The 21287-nt window shown below is 47.3% G+C and overlaps 1 protein-coding gene across 3 annotated transcripts in view; it reads right to left on the reverse strand.

Moving 5' to 3' along the window:
- GAS7 (growth arrest specific 7) overlaps window positions 1-21287 on the reverse strand; it is an 83125-nt gene that overhangs the window by 16918 nt on the left and 44920 nt on the right. For all 3 annotated transcript variants that reach the window (XM_015645812.2, XM_015645811.2, XM_015645813.2), the window contains exons 4-8: window positions 19994-20079; window positions 16688-16741; window positions 9080-9169; window positions 6472-6587; window positions 1030-1104 (exon numbers count right to left, since the gene is read on the reverse strand). In XM_015645812.2, coding sequence (XP_015501298.1) covers window positions 1030-1104; window positions 6472-6587; window positions 9080-9169; window positions 16688-16741; window positions 19994-20079 — 421 coding nt within the window. The remainder of the gene's footprint in view (window positions 1-1029; window positions 1105-6471; window positions 6588-9079; window positions 9170-16687; window positions 16742-19993; window positions 20080-21287) is intronic.

Genomic DNA, 21287 nt, shown 5'->3' on the forward strand with positions numbered 1-21287 from the left:
TGCCTTCAGCTCCACACACCCTGCACCAGGTCCCTTCCAGTTCCCTATTTCAATGTTTCTTAGGCTTGAGGGCTCATTCCCTCCCTTTTCACCTCCTCTGCCCTAGTTTCCTTCCCCTTCATTTTTTCAGTCATTCCCTCCCTCTCCCATTGGGGGTAGGAGAAAGTGGAAGGATGATGTGGAAGAAAGTGGGTTTAGCTGTGCTAGGATCAGGTGAGCATCCACTCCTAAGGAGAAAGGAGGACAGAAACCATTGCCAGTGTAGGTGCTCAGGGCAGTAACAGCCCAGTTATCCCCTTGCAATTTCTGTCCCTGCCTCCTGGAAGCTGAACAGAACATCTCATGCAGCTCCAGTGCTGGCAGAAACACACTGTGTCAAAGTTGTGGTGAGGACAGTCATTTCCAACTTTGGCTTTCAGTGCCAGGGTGAAACACACAGAGCTACCAAGTTCTGATCCTTCAGGAGTGGTGTCATTGCATTATTACTGAAGAAATGTAATTCAGTCTGAATTGCACTGCCTAATGCCTTCTTAACTTCCAAGTGTGAAAATGTTGGAAATAAGAAGCAGTCTGCTGCTTTTCTTGAAGGGCCAGAACCCTGATGAGAAGACTTCTTTATCCTCCCTCTTGTCTGTGCTGCTCTGATTGTACCAGCATTGATCTTACACATCTACTCTCAGTAGTATATATTTATATATTCTATATATTCTTCCATTTTCAAAGTAATTTGGTACACATACATGCTAATCCTGGAAGGAACTAGTCCAGGCTACAACAAGGACAGCATATAAACCTGATTGGAAAGGCAACATTTTAGACACATATTCCTAAAAACTTCTCATTGACAACTTAAAAAAAACAAACCCAAACAACTCTGAAGTTGCATCTTCCCCAACATGCCCAGGGTGCTAATCTAAATAAACCTCTTCTCTATGGGAAAGAGCTGGAGAAAATTACATGTACCTGCGTGGGAGAAATGTCTTTTATATTAAAATTTGTCTTCTGTGAAAGTCACAGAGACACACTTACCCTTCTTCCTGAGCAGCCAAGGAATTCTGAGACAGTTTGGACAGGTTCTTAGCATATTCCTCCTCAATCTTTATCCTACACTCACATACACACAAAGAGAAAATAAAAAGACAGCAGTAAGTAAGCTTTAAGGCAGAAACCCACACACGTAATTTGAAGAAAATTCTCTGCATTTTAACAGATTTTGCCACAGGAATTTTCCTTTCAGTCTCAGGGCTTGGCAGCACCAGTTTGATGAGCCGTCTTCTCCCCCCATATGCTAAAAATGCAGAGGCAAGAGCAGGGCTATATGCAGGACGGCATGTGAGACAAAATTAGCTGAAGAAGCTACAGTTCTGGAGAGCAAATAACAAGGACAGAGTGTTTCTGCTGTGCAACACGGGCTGTCTGCAAAACCAGAAGCACGTGGTTAAGTCTGCTGTGAAATGTGAGGCTGCACATCCTTGAGGCAAAAACGAAGGAATGCGGCGACCCAGGAAAAATCCAAATGAGATTTGAGGGGTTGGAGTGCACCTTTCTTAGGGACACCAAACACTTCCTGCTCTCTGTTAGGGGTGGCAAAGCATGGCAGAGAGCTTCTGTCAGCAGCACGAGGCCGGTGCACCCCGTTCCTCTCATCCAGCCCACTCCCTGTCCTTGTCTTCACTCACTGGGAGGCACCAGGAACGGGAGCTGAGCTCTCCAGAGGTGAGGGCACAGAGGAGGGGAGGTGTTGGCACACAACTGCTGGGGGAATAACTGCAGGGAGGAGAAGGAATGCAGCTGTAGAGTGAGGGGACAAGGGTATGACAGCCCAGCAGGGAGGAATGAGCAGCTGCTGGTGCAGAGGTGATGGGCATCATGCCTGAAACCACCTTCCCTGAGTTCTGCTGCCACTGAAACAACTGCAAGGTGCACAGCAAACAGTTGTCAGCTCACTCAATAGAACATTTCTGAGAGAGCTGTGTGGCCCCCAGGAAAAAACCTCCTGATTCTGTGCAAAACCTGCTCTGATGTGTCTGTCCACAAAGACTCAGGAGGTGGGGTATTTCTGGCATGCAAATTTGCAGGAGCTAGTTGAGCAAGTGCACTTTTGAGCTAAAAGGAGTCCCCTGAGCTAGCTGAGAGGGATCTGATGCTCTGGGCTGCTGAAAATATCCTGGTGGATGGTGTGGGAGGGGAAATGCCACACTGTCATCACGCTCACAGGAGTTCAGGGGAGGGAGCAGATCTGGGTGCCACAGCTGACAGCTCCACAGCAAAGCCATTGATTGGGATGTCCCTTCCAGCAATTGACTGGGATGAAGCTGGCTGAGACCCAAAATGACACCCAGCTTGGTGTGACACAATACTGCAGACCTTACCCAGGAGCTGGGGGTCCTCTTCTTCCCCCTCCCATGAGGACAACACCAGCCAGCTCCCCACGCCTGCTCTAACAAGACCAACACAGGCATCAAAGGCTCAGCTGTGTTAGGAGCTCACTGTGAAAAGGGCCTTATCCAGGCACATTTCACCTAATGTACTTTAAAGACCTTCTTCAGGATGAGACTAATCTTGTCTGAGAAGTGACAATTTCTATGGACTGGAAAGACAGAGCAGGTCAAAAGTAATAAAGGTGCAAATGTCTCTCCCCAGAGCCAAGGCTCACTGCTTTGGGCTCAATTCTCAGCCAAAGTTCTAGTCTACAGCCTTCATCCTGCTGAAATTTGTCTTTAGGATGCCTTTGAGTGATTTTCTGTGGATGCTGGATGTTCAAAGGTGCAACAGTCTCCTGACTGTTCTGAGCTGCCCATGCAGACCCTCACAGAACCTGTGTCTCAGTCCTTTGTCTCATGAACAGAGGAGTAGCTGACCATCTTCCATCAAAAGCTCTGCTGTGAAAATACTGAATTTAAAATCCTGTCAAGTTCTTCTCTGCTACTGCTGAAGCTGGGGAATTGTTGGATGTAGCAGGACAGAAGCTAGCCTGAAGTCTTCAGAAGGGAAGAGAGTGGTTTAGATTGGATATTAGCAAGAAACTCTTCCCTGAGAGGGTGGGCAGGCCCTGGCACAGGGTGCCCAGAGCAGCTGTGGCTGACCCTGGATCCCTGTAAGTGTCCAAGGCCAGGCTGGACATTGGGGCTTGGATCAATCTGGCCTAGTGGAAAGAGTCCCTGCCCATGGCACTGGGAAGGGTGAAACTGGATGAGCTTTAAGGTCCTTTCCAACCCAAACCACTCTGTGATTCTCATGATTTCACAAGCACACACAAGGCACCCTATGCCTGGTGCCATCAGTGCCTGCCCTAAATGTGGCACCAGGCAAGCAAAGCCACTGGCTTTGATGGAAGAGCTCCTCACTGGCTGCAGCTCTGGCCTAGGCTCCAAGGTTTTTTCAGGCATTTGAAGTGTTACATGTACTGCAAATGGATGGCACTACTAAAAGGGCAGACTGCCTGGTAAGGAGAATCATCTATAAAAGATAAAAACAGAAAGGTAAAATGTCTATAGTGACAAACCCCAAATGTAAGAAATAAATTATTCTACCCCAGCCTGGTTTTCTGTCACCACCTGTAGCCAAAAGGGGCTAAAAACCAAGATAAACCTCAAAGAAGGGAAGAAAAACCTGCCTCTTGACCCTGCCTGATATAAACACACTGCAAACTCTGGATTGTGGTGACTGTGAAACACAAACATGCCAGAACTCCTGAGTCCATTTTCAGGCATCCAAGTGGCTGTTTGGCAGTAATTCCACCTTCCTAACAAAAAAGCTACAAGCTCTTGTTTCCACTCTTTTGTTTGAGAACTTTCAGGATTTCACTCCCTATATAGTCAGAAGCATTACAGATTTTAAGTGCATTTTGACTGTCCTGACTTTACTAGCTCTAGTTGATTTTTTGATGTTTATTTCCTGTTCTCTTTTACATTTTTCTTTATTTTGAAAAAACGTACTTTGTGAGCCCACACTCAAATAATTTCAGTCATGACATGTTATGGTGGATGAAGAAAAACCAGAGAGCTGCAAAAGGAGGCAAAGATGATCTGATGTGACTGGCATGCAAGAAGAAGCTAAATAGGTTAAGACAACAGGGGGAACAGGGAGAAAAGGTGGTAGAAGATATCTGACAGACAGCTCCACAGCTGCCACTGAGGAAGACTGTGACTGTGAGTCTTTTTACACTGTTCCTCCAGATTAGGAGGGAACAATGAAATTATCAGACAACAGAAGCATAATTACTTTTCCTGTAGTGCAGAGGCTGCAGAAGTCTTCCACAAATGGCTGCAGACAAAGAGTGAAAGGTGCACACCTGGATCTGCTCAACATGGCAAAAATAACCTGCTATTTAACTTACATTTTCTAAACATAGCACTGCTTAATTAAAAAGTGAGTAAGATGCTGTTCCTCTGCTAATGGAAACATTGCTTCTTATACCTGGTGCTTCACAGGGCAGCCTGAAGATTTTTTTGGCTGTTTTGGAATCCCTGAATGCAAATGCTGGACCTTACTTCCACTTGATTAAAAGTAATTCCTTCGTGCCACCAACACCCTGGATTTTTCCATTCAGTGTATTTATTAATTAATTTCCTCCTTTTCTTGAGGTCTGTCTTCCTAAAAGTCAAAGTCTGTGGCTATTTGACTTTTATAACCCTACCTCTGTCAACAAGAACTGAATGAACATTCAATTGCTCAGTCAGAGCAATATACAAGAAGCTCCTGTAAAAGTATCTACTTGATAAATCAAATTTCAGTTAGCTCCCCTCTTGTTGGATATCTGATGAAGAAATCTGGTTATCATGTCTTATACCAACTTCCTATTCAAGGGCTGTTTTTAACACCTGCCTGAATCTCACCTCCAGCAGGCTGATTGCACAAAATTGCATTTTATTGGACATGAAAATTCCCAGTTAAATGTGGTCTTGTGTTCCCCAAGGCACCTGATGGTCATCATGAAAACATGATCAGTATTTCAGCCCTCTCAGCTGGAACATAGAGGTTCCCCTGATGGCTTGAGCTGTTTCCATGAATAATTCCTCCTGCTCAACACCATCCTCCTCCTTTTCCACACAGAACAATCCTGTTCCATTGTTACAAACAGATGAAAAACATATTAATCTTCCTGGAACTCCCATCCAGGCCCTCTTCACACTCAATTCCCAACCTTTTTTTGTTTCTAGCACACAGTGGATCTTTTCTTTCCTCTCCAGCATGCCAGCTTCTTCTGCTGAGGACAGACACACCTCCCCACAGTGTCAGAGCTGCTCTCCTTGCTCTCTCTTATTTCACATCAACTTTCCCTTCCTCTTGAATGCATCCTGCTTTTATTTCTGTCAAATTTCATTATATATTGCTTCCTTTGAAGCAGCTTCCCCCTCTTCTCCCTGGCTATCATAATTCTGCTTGCCTTCCCATCCTCTCCCTGTTTCTCAATTGTATTTTTAATGTGCCAGGTGGTCCTTTCTTCTACCTGTGGTCACATTAATTGTCTCTTGGACTGTCCTATGTCAAAGGCTACAGAAACCTCATGTGAATGCTGGGCCCTGTATCTGATCACCATTATTGACTGTGGCACTTTGCATTCTCCCACTGCTGCCACATCCCCAGCACAAACAGAAAAGGTGAGAGGGAGAAACAAAACAAACTATAAATGAAGCAACAATCTGCATGTTCTGCCCAACTGAACTGCACCCTGAGAACAGAAGGATCCAGGGAGATCTCAAAGCCCCTCCAGGGCCTAAAGGGGCTCCAGGAGAGCTGGAAAGGGACTTGGGACGTGGGATGGAGGGACAGGACACAGGGAATGGCTTTCCGCTGCCAGAGGGCAGAGTTAGACAGGATAATAGGAAGAAATCCTTCCCTGGCAGGGTGGGCAGGCCCTGGCACAGGGTGCCCAGAGCAGCTCTGGCTGCCCCTGGATCCCTGGCAGTGCCCAAGGCTGGGCTGCATGGGGCTGGGAGCAGCCTGGGACAGGGGAAGGTGTCCCTAGACACATAGATGGCAAGGGGCTGGAATGAGATGATCTTTAACGTCCCTTCCATCCCAAACCATTCTTTGGTTCCATAACCAAGCTCAAGTCCAAAGTGATCTCTTTTTACATCTTCCTCAAGGAAACTGTGCCTATGCTCCATATGAACAAATTGCTTCTGTACTTCTCAGACAAAAATTTCAGACAAAATACTTCCCTTCTAAGTATCACCTCCACTCTCCTTCTCTTCTGTTCATGCTTTCTCCTTGAATCTGCAGCTTAAAACCTCCTTGGTTCCCTCTAAACAGCCTTTGTGCAATACAACTCAGAGCATGAGACACAAGTGAGAGCCAGAGAAGCCTGGAAAGTGTTTATGAACATTAAAGAGATATTAAATGTTCATTAAGAATTTGCAGCATACCTTTTATGCAGTTTAAGCCTTCACATATTTAAGGAGTATCTAAATTGGAAAAAAAACCAATTGCAATAAATACTTAATTTGATAACCAAGTGCTAATTACCTTTCTCGAACAAACTCTGCCATTTCTTTCTGCATTTGTTTCCCTTTAAGTTGCTTTTGAAGAAGAATTTCAAATCCCGACACTGTATTGTTCCCTTGTGAGTCCTTCTTATCTGCCTGAAAGAAATAAAAGGAAGTTCAACAGAAAGCTTTGGAGGCCAAACCCACAGAGATGTGGCTCCAGCAGCAGCTGCCCAGCAGTGGTGCCTGAGGAAGCCTCCCCTGAGAGCAGCTGATGGCCACAGCACCTCAGTCCCTCTCAAAGAAATAGCCCAACACTCTCCTGCTCCTCTTGCTCCTTTCTTTGTATTTAAAAAAAGAAGTTTCACAATTATCTTTAGCCAGCAAAGAATGTGGGACCAAAAGCAACAGCTCTGCTCTCATTCCTGCCCACGACCCTTCCCAGCTGGGTGTCAGCCCCAAGGGCTCAGCCTGCCAAAAGCAGGAATCGTGGAGCCAGCAAAGGGAACTCTCCTGGGGCAGAGGGGAGGACAGTGCTGCTCCTTCCAGGGGGAACACAGCCCTGACAGACCTTTAACAGACTGCCAAGCTCAGCTGTGGTTTGTACTAAGGAGAACAGAGCCAGTCTGCAGGGATCTGCTGTAAAACAAGGCAAACCAGCAACCTGTCCCACAATTTCCACCACACACCCCATTCCTCATTGTCTGCTTCTTCCACAGCCCCTTGCCCCACTGGCTTCAGTGCTGCTGCAAGAACCAACACAGTTTTCTCTCTGCTGCCTCTTTTCTCTCTGCTTCCCTACTTCATCTCCTACCCTCTTCCAACAAACAGATTCTCAGAGAACATTTCCCTCAGCGCTCTGAGTTTGCTCTGATCCCCCACGTGCTGCACAACTAGCCAGAGGAAAATGCCAGATTAATCAAAGCAGGAGACTGGCAGGACACCCTGCCAGGCAGCAGCAGATGAGACAGTGGGAGAAGTGCAGATGATGGAAGAAGGAGAGCGGGCTGTGGGCAGACCATGACAAGGCCAAAGAGGAAATTCCTGCCAGCAGAGTTATGGGAGGATAAAAGTCTGCAAGTAAGGAGCTTTAACTAGAATTTCACTGAAATTGAGATGTGACCAACCCACAGAACCAAGCATTGGCTGAGCCTGAACAGGGAGGACCAAGCAGAGCAGGAACATTTGTAAGACACATGCAAAAAAATCAGTCTGTACACCATTAATGATTTAGGGTCCACTGGGATCAGAAGACTGGAAGAAACAGAAAAAAACTGTGATAACATGCCCATTGTCAGTGTAAGCCAGCAGTGTCCTGTAATCAGCACTGAGCAAGCACAAGGAGAAATGCTGCTGGGTCTCCCAACACTTATTTTTAAAAAGGGAAACACTTGTAACTGAAAACACACATGAGATTCCTAAAAGCTTCACTGTTGATTCCTTTTGTAGTATTTGTTGATTCCATTGTGGTTTTCCTCTCACTGCCCAGAAAAATCTTCTGGTGGAAGAAAAGTTTCCCACTGGAAGACCATTTTCTATCAGATCCACATTCCAAGGACTACTGCATCATTTTAATGTGATTCAGGCACCTGAAAACAGACCTGAGCACAAGGGGGCACACACAGACACTGAAGACAAACTTCGGATGCTCCTGGCTCAACATAAGTTACAAATGGGCCTGTCCTTCACAAACCTCACCCTACAAATAACCCTTTTATTATCTGACTTCTGGATTATCTTATGGGGGGAGCTGAACAATTTTAAAAAGTTTTTAACTATCTGTTTGTTTTAGAAGGGGCAGCTCCTGCTTCCTTGTGTAACCCTGGGTCTTGTGTTCTGGGAAACACTGAAATCATTCCCTGCCAGCCACCTCGCTATCCTTTGGACCTGTGCAACTGTTGGAGTGAGTCCAGAGCCCACTAAGCTGGAACACATCTGCTCTGGAGGTAGGCTGAGAAAGTTGGGGCTGTCCAGCCTGGAGAAGAGAAGGCTCTGGAGAGACCTCAGGGCCTAAAGGGGCTCCAGGAGAGCTGCAGAGGGATTTGGGACAAGGGACTGAGAGACAGGACATAAGGAATGGCTCCCCACTGCCAGAGGACAGGGATGGTTGGGATATTGGGAAGGAACTGTTCTCTGGGAGGGTGGGGAGGGCTGGCACAGGGTGCCCAGAGCAGCTGGGGCTGCCCCTGGATCCCTGGCAGTGCCCAAGGCCAGGCTGGATGGGTTTGGAGCAGCCTGGGACAGCAGAAGGTGTCCCTGCCATGGCTGGGGTGGGACAGGGAAGATCCCTTCCAACCCAAACCATCCTGGGATTCTGTGATTCTATCCCCTTCCTGCTGCACTGTCCTTTTGCCTGTGGTATTTTGAGATGTGTGGCTTGTCCTACATGCTCCCTATTTCCTGAGTAAATCCATCTCCTGAGAACTGTCCTTGCCTATCTGGACACTCCTCTGATGATCAGCCACATCTCAGACTGGTCAGGTGTTTCCAGGAGATCTCCACTGGCATCCCAGTCTCCCTGGTACTCCCTGAACACATTGTATGTCAGCCCAAATTCTCCCTTACCTTGTAGCACAAATCAAGCTGTTTATTCCACATTCTTGGAAGCTCTGGAGCTGCATGTGGCATGTGGCTGGCTGCCTACTTACCCAGAAATAATCACAGTAGCTCCACTCTGAAGGTTTCAGCAACTGCTGCTCTGGCATTACGTCAGGGTGGGGGAAAGTCACACAGTTGATCTGTTAAAAAAAAAACCAAAAAACAAAAAAACAAACCAAAAAGAAAAAAAGAGAGTTAGACAGTAATGAAATTTAGCTTTTAATGAGAAATATGTAAATAAAAAGTTATATCCACATGCTTTCCATCAGAAAATCCGCAGTGAATGCATGCCAGTGAAGAAAAATTGGTTGTTGCATGGAAACAGCAGCTAAGTATTCCCAGAATGCTACTCTCTGCAAGCAGCAGTGTTGGCTCAGGGGGAAATAAACTACCCATCTCACATAAGGAAAACCTACTGGATTTGGAAAGCATCACACAGGGAGTTCTCCCAGATCCCTGAAAACTGTGGTAAAAAGCCTGGTGTGAAACACCCTGAGCACAGAAACACAGTGAGCACCAGAGAGCACTGCAGGCACTATCAGTGCAAAACACCCTTGGCTATGCCAGTCTCCTACAGGATGACAAAAAACTCATTATTTTTTCAGTGCACAGCCCTTCAATCTCTCTCTAAGACCTTTTCAGATGGAAGTGATGCTCTGTGTAGAAAGGAGCAGGGGCTGTCTGGAGTCAGTGAACCTTCAGTGAGCAGCAGCCACAGCAGTCTGTCAGACAGGACTCATCACACGCTCATTAAACAACAGCAGAAAAAAGTCCAAGTGCTCATTAAGTTCTCCCAGCCTGATAACAGCACAGTGAAGGCAATGAGCACCACAGCTACTGCAGAACTTGCTGCAGAACAACCCTGGACACAGCCAAGCCTTTCACAGGAAGCACCAGCAGGAGTCAGAGCTCACTGCCAGTTTGTAATGCTCACCCCAAATCCCTGTTGGGCAGGTACCCTAAAATCAATCCCTCTCAGGGTCATGGGAACTCTGACAGCACTTGAGAATTAATCAAGGGATCAAGAGATATGGGGATGGGAGACTCCCAGATGTAACCATCCGGGGGTGAGGGTTTGTTTTGGATCAGTCAACAGTCACAGGAAATCCACACACAAATCTGTGGCCTGGGCAGACCCAAAGGCAGGGCTTACACCCAGTGCATCTGCCTTAGGGCTATTCAGAGAGGATCAGAAAGGATGTGGGTGCTGACAGTGCAAACCCACCACGCCAGAGCACACAAAACCTTTGGCTGACACAAGGCTGCTCCTACAAACCCACACTGGTTCTGCAGGCTCTGCCCAGGCTGGAGGTTCAGCAGCTGTCCTGTAACAGTGCAAGAGCTTGCTCCACATAAATCACACTGCCCCAGAGCCTGCCAAGTCCATCCCAAAGCAGGCTGAGGACCCTGTACCTGTGGTGTCTTCGGCTGTCACCACAGCTAGATCCTAAACCACGTGTCTTCCTTTCCAGCTCCTTACAGGCTTCAAACTGAGCTGCAGGTCAGAGATCTGGGCTTTACAGGCAGTGGCCATGCACTGGTGACCCTGCACCTCCAACCAGGAGCCAGCCTCCAGCCAGAATGTCCAGCCAGAGCCAACACCTTCAAGCAGAGCCAGCACCTCCAGACAGTGCCAGCTTGTCCCTATTCCCTTGTGTTCCCCATCAGGAGAGTGATGCACCAGGAGTTACAGAACATCAGCTCAGTTCAGAGCACCATGGCCATGCTCTAACCCACTGCACCTCCTGAGTGTATTCTGCAGCCTTGAACAGAAGTCTGGGCATCACAGAATCATAGAAAAATAGAATCTCTTGAGTTGGATCATTGCATCGTGGCACTGCACACCAGGACAGGGAGGTGATCTGCAGTGGGGGGCACAGGAGCTGTATCAGCAACTTAAAAATCTTCAGAGAGAAACAGCATGGGAAATTCCCATTCCTTGCTAAAGGCAATGCCTGTTCCACAAAAACTGAATCTGTGTCAGCTGGAAGCTGCTGATTAGAGATGCACCAGTGAGTCTCAGTGTCCTGAAGCAACAAGCACAGACTCACTGCAAATGCCAAGGCTGGACTGATGACAGTGTCCCACTGCAGTGGACAGAACTCCAGGAATGCAGCAAGAAGTGGAACAGTGAGCATGCACATCAGCAGGTGATAAAAGTAGGGTTAATTCAAGTGTTTCTCAGAGTTTCAGGAATAAATCAAAATATTCTTCAATTCTTCAAAGACTGAATTGTCTGGAAATGATGCTGAATTGTCTGGAAAGAGTCATGAGGCCATTTGGGTCTAGTGTCACTTTTAAAAGGGAATTGGTGGCAGAATTAAAAAATAAAAAATGCAGAAGCTTTTACAATCTAAAAAATTAAAAAAAAACAAACAAACAAAAACCAACTATTATGGTAAACTAAACTTTACAGAACTTACAGCTTTTTACACTAAGTCCCACCAGGGGGCACGGAAATTTTCAAAACTCTAGAAATATTACTAAAAATTACATTTGACTACATAGGTAATCCTGTGATCTTTCTTTCCTTTCCTTACCCCAGATTTTTTATGCTTAAACAAGAGCTCTTGGATTTCTATTCCCCAGTATTTCTAAAACCTCTCAGGATTTCCCAGCAGGAGGGAACACCAGGCTGGCACCGAGCAGCAGTGGCGTGACGGCGTGGCATTCCCCCCTCCCAATCCTCCCTCTGAAATGCTCCTTTTCTTTCCTCTAAAAGCAAAGAAAGCTGAAAAAAAGCACTCTGCTTCACCAGCTTGGTCCCATTGATGAGCTGAGTGATGCTAAGGGCAGCCAAAGCATCTCGTGATGATGTCCCCATGTGTGACAGCATTAAACAGCTCCATCAGTCCCATGGACAATGACACAAACACACTGCCCTCACTAATCTGAAGAGATCACACTTTGCACACATCTCTGAGAGCTGTCTAAGCTCCATGCAAGCTCCAAATCCAAACCTGTGGCAGTGTGGATATCTTAACAATGCTGACTTGCCAGCAAGGCCTAACAAAAGCTTGCAGAAGGTGACTATTACAGCTGTAATTGCCAGTAAGAAACAAAACAAATTAAAACACGTCTCTCAGACAATGATGGAATCACAGAACACGAAGAGAAAACAAGGTGTGATGACCTGCATTGCATTCCCACAAGCTCCACTGGGACAGCCCAGGTGATTATCAGCCTCACCATGATATTAAGCTCTTATGCAGCCTCTTTGTCAAAGTAATGGCTGTTGTCAGCTTGCAACAAAGCAAAATTAATAACAGGACACAAGCAGGGCAAAACCCCAAGGAAGAGCTGAGCAAACCTGCTGGAGGACAGCAGCTTGTCCTTCCTGGTGCTACGAGTGGCACCAGAAAACCTGAGAGCCACTGGATCACAGAGGACAGAAGGTACAGAGTCAGAGAAGGAAAAAAACATGGTGACAAACAAACCTGATGGAGGACACACACAGAGGGGATCCGAGGAGCAGCACAGATTGATGCACTTCTGACAGGCTGTGTGCCAAACTCAGTGGATTAAAATACTTTTGCCTGTGTACTGATCAGAAGCAAATGTGATGATACTCTGAACAGCTGAAAATTCCAGCTCCTATTTCCCATGAGTACACTGGCAGTCATGGCAAAATGAGCTGTTTATGTTGTAGGTGACTCTTAATTATGTCTGAGACACAAAAGGGTGAGAGAAGATGAACAGACACAGGGAGCCAGGTGAATGCACAGGATTTGCACAGGAGCAACAAACTTTGTTGGCTTGGATGTGCACATTAATCTCCTGGATTTCAGAGTCTCTACAGGCTTTGAAGTCACTGCCACCACTTACCAGTAAAGGAGACATTGCCAAGCAACATGAATTAAACAAGAATAATTTGATCAAAGCTTAGATTATCAACTACATGTTTGTTACATCAGACACAGCATAAATAAATGAGCAGAGAGCGGGCGAATTTACTGTGCCAGGCTAAAGTGACTAAAGCAGGCCAACATTTTTGCTTATCTCTTCAACTAAAAAATGCACATTATTTTTGTTTTTTTATTTCTACACATTCTCAGCACCTTAAACACAGAAGAGATGTCCCAGATTGCCTCACTTCAGTATCTTCTTTACAATTTCAGCTGAGGTGCAGAAAATACAACATCCAACTCCACTAAGTGAGTTCATGTGGAAAATGGAACTATTTGGGTAAAAAAGCCAAATGCAAAGGCTGGAGAAGATCTGAGAAGAGCTTGGGCACAGCCAAAGGCTTGGGCAGCTTCAACTCCATGAATTTGCCCTGGGTTTTAGATCTGGTAGAGTGATGCTGCAGCTATGGTACCACAGAAGGGAAGAACAGACAATTCAAGTCCTCACTATTAACAAATCCATTAATTCATTCCTACTTCAAAGGGAAAATTCTGCCAAAAGTGTGAAGGAGCACTCTTTACTTGGTCTATCTGTAGAAAGGTTCAGAGATTATTTAGGCCCCTGTCCAACCAGGGCTTTTCTGACAGTACCTACCACGGAGTCAGCCCCAGGGCAGAGGGGGGACTGTGCTGAACATGCAGCCTCATGCTGTGCTCATCACAACCCTGTGTGTGTCACACTGTGTCAGACAGAGCACAGCAGCAGGAAATCCCAAGTTCCTGTGCACAGGCTGCCCATCTTCCCATCTGCAGGGAAGGATCATCCCACGTGCTCATTGATGTGTCCAGCACATGCAATCCAAACACCAGCATTTTCCAAGTCCTGCACTATCCTAATATGGCACTAGAAAATTTTTAAAAAGAAACCCACACTCAGAAATAGCTTATAATCAGGCAGCTTTCCCACTCTTCCAAGTAAGACACAGCTCTGATCCTCAGGTGACATCCCCTGGTATATTCTCCATTTAACTCTCCCTCACCTATTGTAAATGATCTCCAGCTCCCACAGACAACTCATGGCCAGAGGCTTCAGGAATCAGGCAGCAAACCATCCAGCCTTAAAACTATGAGTGCACCTTGAAACTCATTACAAAACCAGCACAGACCACACACCTGAAGTTTCATAACAGCCTCTGTTATACCCAGCTGGAGTTTCTCTTCCAAAGAAGATGGAAGACAATGTCAGTAACATTCACTGGCCAAAGAGAAAACACCAGATTATTCCTGTTGGTTGCACACAGATGGGAAATACTCCAGCTCCACCTGCCTTCAGGGTTTCCAGAAGCTGTGCTACTTAATGCCACTTGGATGCAGAGGAGGCAGATGCATCCTGAGGAAGATACTCCCACTCCTCTGCTGAAGGCAATGACGCAGCAACAGCTTGGCTGGACATCACCTGATGTCTGCAGCTTGTGTGCCACAGCATTTCGGTTTGAAGGGAGGTTTCCTGGACCAAAAGCCTCAAAGTAAATCACAAAATTCCCTTCTGCAAGATGTTCTGCCTGAGCACAGCTACAGACCAAAGAAAAGCATCTGACAGCAAGCTAAGGACATGCCCCGCAGCTCTGCTAACCAGAACATCCCCACGTCAGCTTGAGTGGCACTGAGCAAACAGAACCTCCAAGGAGACACTGAAAACACTTACACTGTTTTACAGTTTACACTCTATATAAGATTTATTTTCACAATGCTGCCCTGATGGAAGCAATGGCTTGGAGCAAACAGCTGTTAAAATTAGCTTATTTTTGTCTTTCTGATTCATCCTACTTGAAAGCTTTGATTTCTGCTGGAGAAACGCACACCCAGTGACCCTGACATAAAACACAGTTCCTTGCTTTGCAGATGTTACCTGATGGCACATGGGCCAGCAAATATGGGAAACCACCCTCAGAGAACAGCCTGAGTCCTCAGCCCTGTAAGCAGCAGGGAATGCAAGAAAAACAAGCTCATGTTTGTGCTCATGCAGCCCAGTGGAAGCCACCCTGTGTGACCATGTCTAGTCCCTCTGGACATGATGTGCAGCCCATGATTTACCCCAAACCCCCAATGTGAGCAGGCAGGGGCTGCATTCAAGGGCTGGGACATCTCTCCTGTCCCAGCCACGGCAGCCCTGGAACAGCTGATTCTCCTGAACATCTGCAGAACTGTCTGAATGTACAGAGTTATACTTGCTTCAAAGCACAGCACACTCTCAATACACCAAGTAACAGTACCAACATTGGTAACAACCGATTTCAGTAACTAAAAACACTGATTTAAGTGGGTTTTTTTCAAAACTGCTGAAAATTTTCCTCTCCTGCCCCAGAACACTGTACCTGCATGGCAGTGGCTGACCCACATCTCAGTCAGGGACACTTCTATGTGCTTCTTTTGAACCCTGGTCTTTGTCACCAGCAACCCAGCCCACTAACAAATTAATCTGCAGGCTGCATGTGACAATGCAGACCACAATCTCCTCCTCATAGTAACATGAAGAATGTATAATATTAAATTATTCCTTTTGTTCTCATGGACTTGATACCCTGCCAATACTTGAAGCTGCAAGCATGGTTATTGCCTCTCCTTTATTGCTGAAAATTAATTTATCAGTTCGTTTCTTCTGATTTCCATTTAAATAAAAGTTTCTATTACTAGCCACTTTCTTTCATCTATTTTGATGTCCTTTCTGTTTTTAATCATCTGTCTTGCACTGAAGAGCCTGTAAGTGTTAATTGTGTTCCAGATGAGGTCACCAAGCACACAAAAGATATTAATGTCTGTAAACTAAGACACATCATACAATTGAGAAGATTTCCATTCATAACACAGAATCATAGAATAGCTTAGGCTGGAAGGAACATTAAAGCCCATCTTGTTCCACCCCTCTGCCATGGCAGGGACACCTTCCACTGTCCCAGGCTGCTCTGAGCCACATCCAGCCTGGCCTTGGACACTTCCAGGGATCCAGAGGCTGCCACAGCTGCTCTGGACACCCTGTGCCAAGACCTCACCAACCTCACAGAGAACAATTTCTTCCTACTATCTAATCTAAATCTCCTTTCTTTCAATTTAAAACCACTGTTACCTGTCCTGTCACTACATGTTCTTGTAAAAAGTCTCTTCATTGAGTCAGTTATACTTAATTATAAAGACTAAATGTAAGATTAACTTCACATTGAAATATAAAACCTCTGCCTATACTTTCCACCAGAAACCTTACTTGGACACTCTGACACAAGAAACCTTCTTAACACCTCAAATACAGATCGGGAAAAAAAAAGATCCTGCTCTGTCTGTCTTCCTCTAACTCTTCAGTACCTCTCCCAGAACAGATGCTGCTGTGGAGGGGAGATATCAGATGAGGAAGTTTTTTTCAGGACACCTGGCTCCGAGGCACTCCTTAAAGCACCGCGTTCCCTCCTGCTCATCCTGGAAGCACCATTATTCCACGGAAAACCGCGCCCGGACTCCAGCGCAGGGCAGAGATCCCAAACCCTCCGTGGGTTTACCGGCGTCTGAACAGCAAAACGCCGTGCGGGGCAGGATGCTCCGGGCACGGGGTGCCCAGCCCGGCATCCCCTCCTTCCTCAGTGCCCAGCCCGGCATCCCCTCCTTCCTCAGTGCCCAGCCCGGCATCCCCGCGTTCCTCAGTGCCCAGCCCGGCATCCCCTCGTTCCTCAGTGCCCAGCCCGGCATCCCCGCGTTGCCCAGCCCCATTTCCCGGTGCCCAGCCCGGCATCCCCGCGTTGCCCAGCCCCGGAGCCCCGCACTCACCGTCAGGCTGCTCTCCTTGCTCTGCCGCCGCGGCGCCGCCGGGGAGCCCGGGCTCTGCGGAGGGAAGCGGAGCGCATCATCGCGGCCGCTCTCGGAGCCCAGCATGGCTGCACGGGGCGGGGAGAGGCGGGTCCCATGGCTCGGCTCGGCTCGGCTCGGGAGGCAGGGATGGAGGGAGGGGGAGCTGCGGGAGGCCCTGGCTCGCTGCTCCGCCTCTCTCGCCTCCGCCGAGCCTCGCTGCGCCGCGGGACGGAGGCACCCGCTGGCGGGGCTGGGAACAGTGCCCTGCCATGGGATGGTGCCGGCACAGCCCCCTGAGGACGGGGACGGGAGTCTTGGTGTCCCATGGGGTGGCACTGCTCTGCTGGGTACGAGAACGGGACGGGGATGGTGGCAGTGTCCTGCCGTCAGGCAGTTCCTACCTGTCTGTGGAATAGTGGCATCGTATCCCCCTGGGGACAGCGACACAAACGTGCCCCACAGTCCCCGCGGGCGGGCAGTGCCCCTGTCCCTGTCACAGCTGAATCGTTCCTGGCATCATCTCTGGGCTGTGCCAGGGACTCCCACCCCAAATCCCACTGCCCGGGCACCCGGTGCTCGTCCTGGGCCCCGACACCCAGCAGCAGCATCATGCCTGGCACCACACACGTGCAGCTCCGTGGCTGCTGTGCTGTCCCCTTGGTGGCAGTTGTGACAACTCCAACGGGCAGCATTTAGCTGCTCTCTAGGAAGCCATAAACAAGGTCTGGCCCTGCGCCCAGCACAGCATAGCTCCGCGTTGTTCTCAGATGTGGCTTTTCCCCCCACCCCCTGACCTGTTTCCAAGAAATGTGGCTGAGCTTGCTGGAGGGATCTTGCCAGCGTTTGTTTGCATGGTGGCTGCTTCCCAGGTCTAAGAAAGCATCCTGGGCAAAGCCTAGGAGCTGCTCCACAGTGGGAGACAGCCCGTGCCAGGAACAGACAAGGAGGCAGTCAAAGCAGAGCAGCTTAGGATGGCCCAAGACACACAAGGAGAGAGAGAGAGAGTGGCAAAAAAAACTTTGAGGGTATGCAGAACAGCTTCTTGCAACCACAAGTTTATGATCAGATGCTTTCCTTACTAAGGACTCTTCTGCAAAAGCTGCCACAGCTCCCAGGAAAAGCAGCTTCCCAAGCAGGCGTAGACACAAGCTGTTCTGAGAATTAATGCAGCAGTTAGAGATTCAGAACTAATTCAAAGCAGGTTCAAAGCAGGGATGAAGCCAGGACTTCAATTTGGTAAAACCTGTAATAAAGGAGCAGTGGAAAGAAAGTATGGAGGCGATGAAGGGAATGAGAAAAGTCATGAAAGGGATTTCTGACAGGCTGATGGCTGAGTCAGCTGAGCAAAGCAGTGCATAACACTGAAAGGCTGAGAGAGCCTGGACAACAGAAGGCTCCAGGAAGGCTTAGTGGAAATTTTCAGTACCTGAAGTTGGCCTACAAAAAGCTGGACAGAGATTTTGGACAAAGGCCTGGAGTGATAGAAAAAGAGGGAATGGCTTCCCATTGCCAGAGGGAAGGGTTAGGTGGCATAGGAGGAAGAAATTGTTCTCTTTGAGGTTGGTGAGGCCCTGGCACAGGTGCCCAGAGCAGCTGGGGCTGCCCCTGGATCCCTGGAAGTGTCCAAGGCCAGGCTGGATGGGGCTTGGAGCAGCCTGGGACAGTGGAAGGTGTCCCTGCCTATAGCAGGGGTGGCACTGGATAGGCTTTAGTCTCTTTGAGCTGAAGCCATTCTGTGACTCTATGACTCCTCAGGTATCTCAGATGTGAATTTGAGTAAATAAGTATCTGTAAATTTGAGTAAGACTCAGCACTGGAAACAGAAGGTGGCAAATGTTGCTACAAAGGAAGTTCTGCAGAAGTTAGTTAATCTGACTGTGTTCCAAGCTAATACAAAACACAGGAGTCAGATACCTTGAGAAATTATGTATTTTTTTGGCACAAGGACTCACAAGGGACTTTTTGAAGGAAGTCGCAGCCTACAAGTTTATTTGGGCTCTCTGAAGGAGTCTCAGTAGATGTGTGGACACAGGTGTCTGGTGCTACACTACATAAGATTCTAAAATGCTTTTGACCTAGTTTAGGTGCTCACTGTCTCCAGCCCAGGCAAATTGCTCAGAGAGACAGCAGCACAGGGAGTTAGTACAAGATGTTTGATGTGGAAGAAACAGGATATCTAAAGAGCTGGACTGAGAACTCTCATGATGAGAAATGCTGTGAATCTAAACCAGGACTAGTGACCTAGTAGGCTGAAGGGACCTACCTAAGAGGCAGCATGTGAGAAAGGGGCCAAGGCAAAGCAGGACAGTTGTCAGACAACACAAAACTTAGACCAAGAAACAGAGAATGCCAGAGAGATACTGAGAGCATCAGACAGGCCAGGTCCACATGGCAGCAGCACACCAATCAAACACACATTTCCCCAGGGGTATTTAGCACTGCAAAAGGACTCACCACTTTCATAGAGAAATGAAAACATAAAACTCAGGTCTGAGACCACTGGGGGAAACTCCAGAGGGTGGGGAAGCACAGTCCAACTGGAGTGTGATCCACCAGCTGTGGCAGTCACATGGTCATATGGTGATATTTTGGCAGGGAGCAAAGAGTTTCATGGGAGGAGCTGGAAGAGGGCCCTGTGCTGCATCTGCAGACCTGTGGGGAGGATTTTCCCAGGGATATGATGCATTGCAAGCAAAAGTGCAGAGATATTTATTGGAAATCTGGACAAAAGGCGGGGGAGGCCAACTGTCCACAGGTCAGCATGCTGTAGGTTAACTCGGGGTGATGTGCTGGGTGAGGCACTGAGGAGGGGCTGTGAAAGGACAGGCCAGAGAGGATGAAGTCATTGAGAAAAAAGCTTTGGATGAATTCTTTGTGAATACTGTATTTGGGAGGGAAAGCTGGAGCTGCAGGAAAATACAATGAGATACAGACATGGGCGGATGTGCGAGTGTAAAGAGAGGACTGTGCTGGACACAGGCCCAGGGTTCAGGCTGGAGTGACAGGAAAATTCATAGGGTTGTTAATAGTGACTGAAGTGGCCTGGTGGATTTTTCAGAAAGGAACGATAGGACAAAAAAATCCAAAGGACCTTGGCATTTTTTACTGTTTTACCAGCTGGACACAAAGACTAACTGTGCTACATGCAACAAATCTGTCTGACTTGAGAGTTTCTAAAAGAAAATCACCTCCTGACTTCCTGCTCTGGGTGGATTCCTGAACTACTTAAGTAGAAACCCATTTATTTTTGGATCCTGCTGTTTTTTCTTTCCCTCAAGAACTTACCTGGGGGTCCCCAGTGGCTTTTCGGAGGCTCATATGACCTGAGTCGAGCTGGTGTACTGGGGAGCCAGAGATGTAGTAGCCATTCACTGTTAGAAGAGATGGAGAGTTAGCAGGCTTGCTGCTGATAGCAAATGAAAAACAGCACAAATTTAACAACTAATCCCATAACTGAATATGCAGATACAGATCAGTGTTTTAAGACTTAGTTGTATTTCTCATTACTCTTCTGTGATTTGATTGGTAATAGATTAAAATAGAGTGGAGTCTGTTTTGCCCATGACCATAATGAGTAATCTCTCCCTGCCCTTATCCCAACCCAAGAGCATTTTGTTGTAGTTTTCACCCCCATTCAGCTGAGGAGGAGAGTGACAGTGTGGCTTGCTGGGTACCTGTCATCCATTAAAAGTACTGGTCCAAGGGAGTTGAGTTTTGATGTCAAGAAATGTGCAAGCCTTGCAAGATATAGTTCCTGCATAGAACTATAAATTGCCTTTTTTTTTTTTTTTAATATACTGAGCAAGGAATAATGCTCAAAATAGTGTTAAAACAAGATACTCAACTACATTATAAATCTTTTGGTCACAATGAAATACACAATCCTTGCATAGACCACCCACCCAGTTCTGCCAATAAACTGCCAATAAAGATTTGTTTTCTAAGGAAGACATCCTCTAGCCTGCTTTATTTAGAGTCAGCTGGCAGCAATGGCCTTCACATTTAACACTTTTTATTCTAGAGTAATTTTTGCTTTCTTTGTCACTCTGCAGTACCCAAGAGCTTTTCAGTACAGTTACACATCTGACTCTGTTACTTGCTTCCCTGCAACCTCAAGTCAAGACAGAGATTATATATATGATCACCCCTGTAGCCATCACATGCTAAAACTCTTTTCTGTGCTTATGCTCTGCATGGAAGAGCATCAGCCAGCCCATGTGTGTCTGCAGCTCTTTAATTTCCCTGCCCTGTCAGAAAGCAGAACTGAGGAAGTGCTTGTTGGGCCCCTCTTTGCCTCTGTGCTCCCAGAAGGAGCCACCCCAGCTCCTGAGTGGACACTTTAGACACCCAGGTAGAAGATGGATGGGTTGGCAGGGAAGAAACAGTCCAGAAGATGTGTCAGGAGGGAAAGCCCCACCATGTTTGCTCTGCTACACTCTCATGACCGTGTAGCCTGGAGAAGAGAAGGGTCTGGGGCGACCTTAGAGCCCCTCCCAGTGTCTAACAGGGATACAGGAGAGATAGAAAGGGACATTAGGCAAGAGTCTGGAGTGACAGGACAAGGGGCAATGGGTTTAGG

Source organism: Parus major, chromosome 18 (assembly GCF_001522545.3).
Source record: "Parus major isolate Abel chromosome 18, Parus_major1.1, whole genome shotgun sequence".
NCBI lineage: Eukaryota > Metazoa > Chordata > Aves > Passeriformes > Paridae > Parus > Parus major.